The sequence below is a fragment of the Atractosteus spatula genome, chromosome 11 (genome assembly GCF_055471065.1).
Source record: "Atractosteus spatula isolate fAtrSpa1 chromosome 11, fAtrSpa1.hap1, whole genome shotgun sequence".
Lineage (NCBI taxonomy): Eukaryota > Metazoa > Chordata > Actinopteri > Semionotiformes > Lepisosteidae > Atractosteus > Atractosteus spatula.
The window spans coordinates 39,080,188-39,092,002 of NC_142716.1; the positions used below are offsets into that span (position 1 = coordinate 39,080,188).

General features: G+C 41.8%; 2 protein-coding genes across 2 annotated transcripts; both read right to left on the reverse strand.

The window, feature by feature from the left end:
* Positions 1–1,206: 1,206 nt before the first annotated feature.
* Positions 1,207–6,400, reverse strand: LOC148824017 (uncharacterized). Its single transcript, XM_088926594.1, has 4 exons — positions 6,356–6,400; positions 4,596–4,754; positions 2,926–3,069; positions 1,207–1,550 (listed from the first exon to the last, which is right to left on the reverse strand). Exons 1-4 carry the CDS (start codon positions 6,398–6,400, stop codon positions 1,230–1,232), a joined length of 669 nt encoding a protein of 222 aa, XP_088782720.1. The 3' UTR covers positions 1,207–1,229.
* Positions 6,401–7,412: 1,012 nt separating this feature from the next.
* Positions 7,413–10,754, reverse strand: LOC148824018 (histone H3.3A). Its single transcript, XM_088926595.1, has 4 exons — positions 10,633–10,754; positions 9,710–9,847; positions 9,088–9,241; positions 7,413–8,780 (listed from the first exon to the last, which is right to left on the reverse strand). Exons 2-4 carry the CDS (start codon positions 9,835–9,837, stop codon positions 8,652–8,654), a joined length of 411 nt encoding a protein of 136 aa, XP_088782721.1. The 5' UTR covers positions 9,838–9,847; positions 10,633–10,754; the 3' UTR covers positions 7,413–8,651.
* Positions 10,755–11,815: the final 1,061 nt, after the last annotated feature.

Below are 11,815 nucleotides of genomic sequence, written 5' to 3' on the forward strand. Positions count from 1 at the left end.
AGGTGGTTATTTTATGGTAAATCATACCTAAAAGAAAATTTTGAACAGGGCTTATATAATTGGAGGACTTACCGTGCCATAGTCCATGTCGTTGCCTGAACAGCTGATTTGACTAAGTACAATTGAATTGAATTTACCATATTTACTTTGAGATGGTTTTGGTGACAAATACTAATTAGTTGTTAGCTCTGCATGCAGATCATGTCGGAACATTTCTGGGGTGAAATGTCTGTGCACAACCTGTACTTATTTGATTGTACTTATTGAATCTCAACCAGAAATTTGTCAGTGGGACCAACATCAGTGTTTATTACCCATCTCTTGCCTAGTTGAATATCCCTTGGAAAGCAAACAGTTTGACTTGCTGCTGATCCTCTGTTTTGTGTGCGACCACTGTGTTCAGAACAATCAAATGCTCGACAGTGAGACATCCTTTAAAAAATGTACGCAAATTCAAAAAGACAAAAAAGGGTTCATTTTCTGAGGAAACTATGTTTTTCATCTGCTTCCAGTGACTAGTGAGCAGGAAGGGCCACTTTTATTTCACAATCTGTGCAAATTCTCACTCTCGCCTGTGGTGAAACCTGTGATTTGCGACAACATGGCGGCGATACTTTCACAAAGTTCACAATTTTGCACCTAGTTTGAAAGTTGCAAAATTTTGAAACTGTCAATGTATTTTGTCTTAGAAACAGATTCTTTAAAATTAGTCCACAGACAATATAAGGTTTCAGATACCGCTCATCTTTGCTTCACCAATTACTGCACTTCTAGGGACCTGATTCTGCCACTAAAGGAGTTGTGTGTCCATTAACTTTATGAAAAAGTGTTGTTGTTAAAATGCTGATCCAGCAGAAAACCTCTTCCCCGTGGGTCTAGAATGGCTGTACTGTGTTATACACCTGAGCCATTACAGTAACGAGCAGCAGTGAAAATGAGCAACTGCAGAGCACTAGACTGCAGATGGGGTGTTAGAGATCAAGCTGAACCCTGAAGGTCCTGTAAATTACTAATCATGAAAGAATTACTGTGAAAAGTCATTTCACCAAATTTTAATTGCTTATTGTGCAAAGTACGTGTTCCACAGACACACACAGTATTGAATGGCTGCTCGGATGCTTATCTATACAGAGAAAGCTCCCTTTCCCCTTTCTGTATGCATTGAGAGAATTCAAATTCAAAGATGTCCATTTCTGTTCTCGGTCTTGAGCTTTGGACTGAAGTTCCATCTAAGCTTCAACACTGACCAGTCCTTCAGTGTCATCCTCTTCTATGTGGTCAGGCTCAGTGCTGTTGCCCTGGCTTTCTGGTCTAGAACGGTTGCTCGGATATTCTTGCTTTCTGTTCTCATGGTCATTGCTGTCCGGTTCGGGCAGCTGGGCAGGTTGGCCGTAAGTCCTCTCAATTTCGTCCATTAGCTTCTCAAGGTCTTGGTCTGTGTCATTTGTGTCATCTGTGTCATCTGTCATTGCAGTTTCCTTCATCTGAGGAGCAGCCCTACTCCCATCCTTGCTGGGGCTGCCACCTTCATCCCAGGGGTCTTCATCAAGCTGCATAGGGAAAACACACAAATACATTCCTATAATTTCAATCCTTTTCAAAATCTAATCCTTGACACATAACTCAAAGTCCTGTCACCACAGGAAATCAGCATAATGATCTGTGCCTGCACTTAATCATTATAAATGGGATTGTATACAATACATGCTTGTGGTAAATGAAAAAACAGTTCTGCGACACCAGTGCTGTACCTTAATGAAATTCATAACCAATGTTTGGGAGGAAGATTAAATCCTAATCTTGCACATGTCACATGTCAGCTTGTCTACATATATAAGTCACACCCAGGTCTTCCCTTTGCGTATCTCTTTTGCATTCCCCTTACTTCCCCATCTACACCTTTGCAGCATCACCCTAGCTCAATCCTCAAATTAATGAGGGAGGTTGGGGATGCTTACTGTATCTTCACGGCTTGACTGCCATTTCCTCAGCTAAGCGAGTCACATTAATTATGTCAAAACTAATTCAGACCACAAAATATTAAATCCAAACCTTTGAAGGCACTTAGTTTAAAGACGCCAAAACATAATTAGTATTGTTAGCTAAAAATTTCAAAAAGGAACAAAAACACACAGGGTTAATAAGGTGTTCTCCAATGTATGTTGAATGAAATGTGGACTTCAACTATATTATAATATACTCGGCTCTAAAAATGTTTCATTACAAAAAAATCTCAGTTCAGGACATAAACGCTTGCCTCAACAGAGGTCCAATACTTATATGATCTGCATATTTTATAGCAGCACTTGATAAACTGTCAGTAGTTAATAAAGCATCAAGACCTCTAGGCTTTGCTTAAATTTTTGATTTGGTAAAAATCAAATGATATTTAATTCACTACTTTTGGGAAATGGTCTAATTAGAATGTCCATTTCCCATGCTTACAGAAGGTATTTTTGTGCATTAAACATTGACAGGATTTACTAAATTCTAACAAAGCTAAGAGTGTGTACCCTTCTTTTTTATATGTTTTGCATCCTCTATAAATAACAAGGAATTATACTCCAAAGAAGAGTCACCTAATATATTTCCTAGCTTAACAGGAATGCCTTACAGAAACTGGATAAAAGAGTCTTGATCTGAGAAAACCAGGAGGAGACGTATTGGAAAATCTCATAGGTTTTAACAAAATCAGTTCAATCGACCCTTTCATAATCATCAGTGAAACATAAGTCAGAGGACACCATTGGAAACTAAAGGAAAACACTTTTAAGACTGAGATCAGGAATCACATTTTTACAGTTATGTTGTTGAAACTTCTGCCCTGGTTTCCTACAAGAATTGGCCAGAATCAGCTACAAGCAGCCCGATGGCCCTAGATGGGCTAAGACCTCCCATTTGTAACCTTATGTTTTGCTAATTCACCTCATCCAGCAGCTGATCCAGCTCTTTGAGGAATTCCTCATTCTCTCTCTTTCTCTGTGCTGCTGTCATTTTGCTGCACAGGGCAATACCCCCACCGTCTCTGGCATCTGCGGCCCTCTGCTCTCTTTTCAATAAAGCGTCTGCCTGGACAGTGACAAAATACACTTCCTCAATCTACTCTGAACCCTGAGAAAAAAGATGAATCCAAAATCCAGCACTTGTAGGGGATGAGCAAATTATCCATGCATGTTCGCATTATTAACGTAGGTACATCAAAACTCAAATGCTATGACCATGATAATGTTTCTTTGTTCTTAGCTTTGATGCCAATGTCAGAAATTTGTCTACTGTCAATATTATTTTCTTCATGGCACTGGGGAACATTTCTTAATACTGGATGCTGAGACATTTGTACTTTAGTACTTTTTCTAAAAACATGAGTTTTTTTCATTCTTAATTAGAGTACAATAACCTGAAAAGTGTAAAGAAGAAATGTGACATATTTAACTAGAAGGCACAACTAAATTTAGAGAATGAGGGTCAGCATTTCTGTGATGGACTGGTCCGTTCAGGGTGGACCCTGCCTTGTGCCCATTATTTTATACACTCCAGCTAACCACAAGCCTGTATTGGATGAAGCGGTTACAAAATGGATGGATGGATGGATGTTGCATTTTTTCAGTGATGTCTGCTGTCAGCCTAAGCCTTTATACAGCAGTGGTGTCCTACAGACAAACAGCTTTGCTTGGTCTCCTGTATGTTTTTAGTTCTTTAAGACTTGGAAAGAAAACTATCCTATTGGTTGAGTAAGCTTTGGAGGGTCAGTCAGAAAAGGGCTGTGGATCTGATCCCTACAGAGCCATAGGGTTTCATCATCATGTATTTAATACCAAGACTATTTCTTTACTCAAAGGGTTGGGGAGTATGGGAAAAGCTACTCAGCCATGTTGGTGAAGATGATACCCTAGTTTTTTAAAAACAGCTGCATGAGATCCTTGAAATAGATTATCTACTAACTACCAAACAAGTTAGATGGGCCAAACGCCCTCCTCTCATAACCATTCTTATGTTCTTATTGGGGCTCTCATGGCCTTAATTAAACTGATTACTGGGTTATTGTGGGGCCAAGGCTAATTGGCTGGGGTGGAGATTTTTCCATGTTTTCTACAGCCAAGGAGGTAAAGAAAACACGAGTATTTGTTTGTGAATTTTGAGTTCTGGCTATCACTGTCACGAGCAATCACATTTCCATGAATTCCATTTTGATTCCATGCCAGGATGGTAAACAGGTCACAGAGTAAGAAGGCCTGCTAAGATGTATCCATTGTAATGGTACAACTTGTGAGTAACTGGATACAACATAGAACATTTACCAGGATTTCTGACTCTACGTCTCTAAATGGAGGTTCTGTGTTGTTTTATGTCTTTTAGCAAGGATTTTCCATTTGATGTTATGGAAAATCGAAATAGAAAATTGTTTGATGACAAGTCGTAGGTGAAGCCCTGCCTTAGGTAACATCATGCCACTAACAGACCCACAGGGAACTCTGGGATAGTATAGTTCTGGCCCTGGGCGGCTTTTTGTAAGAATAATGCAGTGTGGCATGTCTTCACAATAGTAACAGTACAATGGCTGCAGTGTGCTCACCAGGTAGAGAGAGTCCTCTCACCTCTTCCAATAGCTGGTCCATATCCGCAAGGAATTTCTCATCCTCCTGTGTCTCTTTCCCCTCTCGGTGGGTAACAGTCCTGATCCCTTCCTCTCTCACACTAACGTCTCTACCCCAGTGTTCAGTGTTAGCCTGGACAGTGAGAAAACTCACTTCTAACTGTTCAAATGCAGAAGTAGTGAGGCAGAGAACTGTAGTGAGGCAGATGGGGCACATTGACTTCATCTACAGTGTGTACTCTTTTAGAGAAGACTTTAGTTTTAGGTCTGCGAAATGTGCATTTTATAATAATTGTAAATGTAAAGTCACAGGGTCTCTTTAAACTTTGCTCATTCATTTCCACTGAACCACCCTCTATGGTTCAACCTTTGTAGTGCTGTAACTGTAATGTAGTGCTAAGAGTCCAGTAGCAGCTATGATGCAGAACTGTGCAATTTAGAATACCTTTGAGTAAGTGTGATTAATGCAGAGGCCAGTATTAAATTTCCGTGTGCAGCAAAAACTTTTTTCTTACTCTGAAAATGTATTGTTGGAAGTTAATTTCACTGTTTCGTACAAGAGGGTAGTCACAGGTTTTTTGCGGTCCAAATACAAATTCGTAAGGCAAATCATAGTATTTGTACGGACCGTCGTATACCGTGTATTTTCAATGTTCTGACTGTTCTGGCATTTCCAGTTTCTGACTCAGGACAAGGAAACAATATTAACAGCTCAGCTCGCCCTGCACTTTAGCTTGTAAGTCAAATCACAGCAGGTCTGGAAACACGTATTGAAGTCCGACAAATATCGAAGTTACGCCTCCAATTTTCAAAAAACAAGCGATCGAAGCAAAACACCACAGCCATCTATTACTTGTTGCAACAATTGTGGTATGTGTGTAATATACGGTATCTGTATATACATTCAATGTACGCAATATATCCATCCATGTTTGGATGAGGATCTTATCAACTCACTACCAAGCTAGATGTTTCGAAATACCTTTTGTTTGTAGCCTATTTACGTTAATTTTGTGTATGTGTGGGTAATATACGGTACAACGTTAGATACCTTCTTGATACCTTGAACCCCAATGCAACTTCTCCCATTTATATCTAGTTTAGTGGTATTGACAGGCTATGCGAAACCGTCATTTTTCTTAATTATCAGTTGCAATAAGCATTTTCTAAGAATAAGCTGTGCATTGGTTTAATTGTATTTGTTAGACTGTTGACTGTTGTTTTAAAAAATAATATAGTTTACTTCACAATGTCCCGTGTAGTTCACTGTCGCACATCAATTCGTGTTTATTAAAAACGAGAAGTTAACAGATTGAGCGGCGCTTTTGACTTTGAAGCAATCGCACCAGAGGTTAAAACCCGATACAATCTATACGTTTTTATATTAGTACTTCGGGGAGACAGGAAAACGTATTCTAAGCGCACATCTTTTGTTCAAATGTATGTGCTATTAACTTTTGACTGCTTGTATTGGTCACTAATATGGATGTTTATTCACAGTAAGGTCACTAAGTGGCGGTTTGCTCTTCGGTCCTGGTTTCGTTTCTTTGGCGGGACACCCAGAGTGGAGTTTCAATTCTCTCCCCATGGACGTCTTGGGTACTCCGGTTCCCTTCCCCATTTCAAAAACCCGCTTATATGGTAATGAACATCTCCAAATTGTGCTCTGCTTATGCAGGGATCGTTTCAAAATGCTACAACCTTGTATTCGATTAATTCTAGACCGTTATGGAAAACGATGGGTAAGGTAAAATTACTTACCCCAGTAGTTGAAATCGAATATTTTTTGTTGAACTTCCTCTCCATGTCTGTCAGAAGTATCCTTAGTTACATTCTTGTCAATACTATGAAATTGTTTACATTTGATCACGAAGATCACTTTTACAGGCTGACGTCACAGTACCTGCATGTCTGAACGTCATAATGGGCCAGCGTCTGCGTTTTAGCCTGTTTTGTAGGAAAATGTCATTTATCCAACATGCTACTGTGCGTTCAGGATAAACAAAACCTTTTGCAATTTAAAAAAAAGACATTAGTTTTGGAAAAAGAACGATCTTAATTAAGGATAAATTTCACCCTAGGCAAAAAAGGATTCTAGAACTTTTGTTCTGCAGATAATTACATTGTTCTTCCTGACATTGTACCATGACTTTAAATATAGAGTTAAGGTCAAGCTTAAAACTTAGGGACATCCCATCAGAGACCACTCAGCCCATCTTGGACCTTTGAACTGTGGGGAAGTGGTCACTATTGCTCCCTTGCAGTAGTGGTAACCACACTTCAATTCTAAAGCAGGGGCACTATGTGTGTGGAGTTCCTACATTTGCCCATGTTTTATCCAAGTGCATCAGCTTCCTCCTGCATTCCAAAACAGACTGGTAGGTGAACTGGCCCCCCATCTCTTGATGTATGCCCTGCAATAGGCTGGCATGGTGTCCAGGGTTTACTCACCCTTCTGGGTGAAGTTCCAGCTCCCTGTAACCCTGAACTGGATGAAGTATTAAAAAAAAGTTCCCCCCACAATATTTCAGATGGCCACAACAGTGCTTTATAGTATTAAAAAGACACCAGGCTACCATTCTAGCTCTTGGTCTCACTCTTAGCAAGTTGTGTACTGCAAACCATGTATACCAGCCCAGCAAAAGTGTCAAGGGAAGCCATATTGGTACAAGGAATTAAGACCAGAGCAATTCCCAGAAAATGGTCCCAATGCCAGCAACATCAGTTGCAATTGCAAAACCAGTTTGACTTCAAACACTGTGCCTGCCTTTCAAACTGGTTAGGTGTTACTCCAAGAAAAAGCAGAAAGACACCAAAATTCGCAAAGTCATTTAATACAAAGACTACTACAATGTGACAACAGAACATCATAAATAGTGTTAAACTGTAGCTGCCAAGGTTTACATAAAAAAAAAGAATACAAAAAGCAGGCTGGACTATTCAAGGTGCCTGCTTGCACACAATAACCATCTCAGTGACACAAGTAACCAGCCTCCCATTCTGTACAGGGAGGAACTAACTGGTCAGAGTGGGATTATTGCAAGTGAAAGGAGCTCGGCCATCAGGGATTAGAAGATCCAGCGTGTGCCGACAGCACCCACCACACACCAGCAGTACTCAATTCCTACCAAGCTCTTAAGATAGTGGAAGTTGCCACATTGGAAACTTTGCAATGTTTGAAAATCAACATAACTTTGGAGTTACATATTAAACTCAACAGATGAAAAAGGCAACAGCCAAAACTTCTTTAATACCAAAAATACAAATTCTGCCGATCTTGCTGCAGGTTCGACATGATCCAACAGCTCAGCTGCAACAAAAAAAAAAAAACAAAACAGCAGGGGGTTGATCCCCAGATCTGGGAGCCCCTCAATGACATCAATGCTGTTTATATTGCATATGAAAACTTCCAGCCTGTCACCAAGATCAGAACACCAAGAACCCAATAGAGCTCAGGGCATAAGTGGGCTCATGAGTTGTGGGGCTAGAACTGCTGGTTCTTGAGCAATTAACACAGTGGCACCCCTGAGCCAGGATAACCGCAATACTACAGCTTACAAGAAAAACCCAAAAGAAAAACCAAGCCCTCTGCTTCACAATCTAAGCAGTTTCATAGGAAAATAACTGAACTATGAAAATAATAGCACGGTTCTGTAATACAAATACCCAGTCAATTGAAACATTTACATGCCAATTAGTGTTACATGTTGGAACTTATGTAACCAACTGTAGCTGCCATATTCTCTTTAGGTGAGCAGGATATGCTGCCACACTGACCTAAACATTACAGGAACCAATCTGCCCAGAAGGCATCTGTGGAAAGTCATCTCACTGGTCTTAGGCGAGAATGCAGCATACTCCCCACTCCAAGATATCCCTACTAGTGCCAGAGCCACAGGCTGTACGCTCTCATCCTGAGTTAGATTTGTGGAATGACTTGACAATTAGTAAAAATCTTAAATTACTCCTTAAAAACTGGAAGGATAAAATAAGTGTCCACAAAAAGTGGTAAATAAGGTATGATACATGTTTCAGAGGCTAGGCATGAGGCTCTTCTCTAAGCCCTCTCGCCCCTTATCCTGCGGGCCAGCTGGATGTCTTTGGGCATGATGGTGACCCTCTTGGCATGGATGGCACACAGGTTGGTATCTTCAAACAGACCCACCAGGTATGCCTCACTGGCCTCCTGCAAAAAGCAAAAAGTTAATGCCAATTAACAGCTACAACAAGGGGAACCTTTTAGAAAGAGGACTACCCAAGGGCAGGGTTAACAATATCTCAAAGCACACTTATTGACAAGTAGCAGAGGTCTCCTTGCTACTAGTTAAAATGTGAAAATACCAGCATCTTAAATCTGCTCCTCAATAAAATAACTGGCAACTGTTGTCAGTATCGATAAACTGGCCTTTAAAAGATAGCAACAATGCACCCTAAATTCCTGAAGGTTCCCCCCCCCCCCCCCCATCACTACCAAATATGGTCATAAACCCTACCTGCAGGGCACCAATGGCAGCACTTTGGAAGCGCAGATCAGTCTTGAAGTCCTGAGCAATTTCTCTCACCAGACGCTGGAAAGGCAGTTTGCGGATCAGCAGCTCAGTGGATTTCTGGTAACGGCGGATCTCTCTCAGAGCCACGGTTCCTGGCCTGGGCAGAAAGGGGGGAAAAAATTGGCACAGAAGCTGGGCTTCCACAGAAATGGCAGTCAGTCCAAGTCAAAATCAAATCCTAGAATTAACTACTCCCCAGTCAGGCACAAAGCCAACCCACATGCCTGGTAGTCACAGCATCTGCCTGAATTTACATCTAGACGGACTGTCCTATTTGAAACTGGGAAGGGAGGGCCACTTTTTTTGTTCCCTTTAAAAAAAGGTTTAGCAATTCCTTTAGGGCTGGCAATTATTGATTTAGCAGCAGTGGTGGTGGTGTTTTTAAAAGATGAAATATTATAAACAGAGCACAACCGCTAATCTCGATATGGTTGAAAGGCTACATAACATATTTACCTTCCGTTATGAACAAGTTAACTTCAGTTGACAAAGCCTGAGGTAAAATAAAAAAACCTGTATAACCACTTTAATAATACTGAACAACAGGGGTGTGTGGAAGTTTTACCTGTAACGATGGGGTTTCTTCACTCCGCCAGTAGAGGGCGCACTCTTCCTAGCGGCCTTGGTGGCCAACTGTTTCCTCGGCGCCTTCCCTCCGGTGGATTTACGGGCGGTCTGCTTAGTACGGGCCATCTTCACTCACCTGGAAACGCGAACGTTACAACAGGTCACAAGAGTCTCCCGCGACCCATACAGGCATCCCCGGTTTTACACGTTTTTAAAAAAAAAACAAAAACGAGCAGCAGTTTTCAAAGCCACCGAACCTGTGGGAACTCGGCATACAAAGACGGTCAGCTCCCCCGTCTCCCCAGGGAGAGCTCCGCGCGGAAGTGTCGCTCGCTGGCTAGTCTAAAATGGATTCTTTCCAACGAGGGCAACAAGAGCCCGAATCGCAACAGCTGTAAAACGTGAAATCGTCCTCCCACGGCGGAGCGGGCTGCGGCTCCGGCAGGCGGCCGTGACCGCTGGGAGGCAACGCGCTCGAACAGCCCACATCCCCGCTTCCTCCCCGCCAGGCCTAGCTGCCGAGACCGCCCGCTTACATAATCGCACTGCGGTCTTTTGTCTCTCCCCATCCCCGCCTGAAGAGTTTTCTTCCTGCAAGTCTCCCTAACCGACTCGCTTAAAGCGTCGATTCCCCCCCCGGTAACTCCTCGTTATCGCGCAGACCTTGAGCCACCAAGCGGCGACACACTTCAGGCTCCGGGCATAGACCACCGTCCCTCCTTGTGCGTTATGAGGCCAAAGACCGTTGGCCAAAGCCTCGCTCCCGATCACCTTGTGGAGACCGAAAGAGACCGAGGGACCGGGATAGAGCCAGGTAGTGGAGATAATATCACCCCAATATTAACTACGGGGAACAACGACCTTCTCGACAGCAACATCTCGAGATCAAAATATCTGTTAAAAAATACGGAAAAACAGTACCTTTTCGCTGTACGATCCGCGACGTCTGTGCTGGGGAATTACTCCGAAAGCTCCACCTAAACTCTCCCACCCCGCGCTTCACAACACTGTCCTACCCCCCTCCTTCACTTTTGCCATTTATAGATCCAATGACGTCGTATCAAAAGTTTTTTTCTTCGCATTAGTCTTTCGCCGATTGGACGAAGGTGTGGAGACTCACAAGCAGATTGGATGAACTGATGACATCTGATTGGTTGTTCACGCTAATGTCCCATTGGCTTCCTGAATGAGGAACTGTGACCAATAAGAGCGTTCGCTACTGGAGCCTCACAGTTGTCATTTGGTTAATTTTATTCCTCTCCCATGTGGCTAAGCTAAACATAAACATTTTAGTTAATTTTGTTTCATCTGTAAAAAATAGACTGCTCCACACTTATTAATACGAAATCCTGCATCTTAGATTTGTATTTTGGGGATACAGTTTTTTAACATGCTCACCAAGATGGTTTCACTTATGGCACAACTAGTTTTTTAGCTATTCAAAACGACTGAAACAAAATGGCCAGTTTTAATGTTTTGTCCTTTAAAAATAGAGCTCCTGTTCCTGAGCGATGCAGCTTTAATCATTACTGCTTTATATCGTTACACGTGCAGTTAATACACTGTGCGTGGTAATTTGGAAAGATTCTCCTAAAAGAAACCAGACCTCTGCTTTTGAGAACAAAACCACAATGTTTCTAAAACGTGAACAATAAACATGGCTTCCAGACTTAAGCTTACACAGCACCAGACTGACCGCCATTCATTATTAAACGAAAATAGCTTTATATGTCACGTAAAAAGACAAAAGCTTTACAAATAACATGTTTTCTATTTTTAAATGCATTTAAATATAAAAAAACACAATTAAAGTTATGCAAATGCATTTTACATTAAAAGCTCATAACTCGTATAACAAAACGAACTGTGGAGCAGCGGATGGCTTGTCTGCGCCTGCTGTGCTTTAGTTTTGCCCGGTACACACATTACCCTCATCGCAAGACAATCCTGTCGGTGTTAAAGCTGCACTTGTGGGGTCTCCTTCCGTATTTTACTCCAGTATAGAACTAATAGAGGTCTTGAGAATTACTTTACAGACGTTAAAACGTTAACTGTGAAGGGGGGGGGGGGGAGCGACTGTTTGTTGACTGCTAAGATAAGGTGG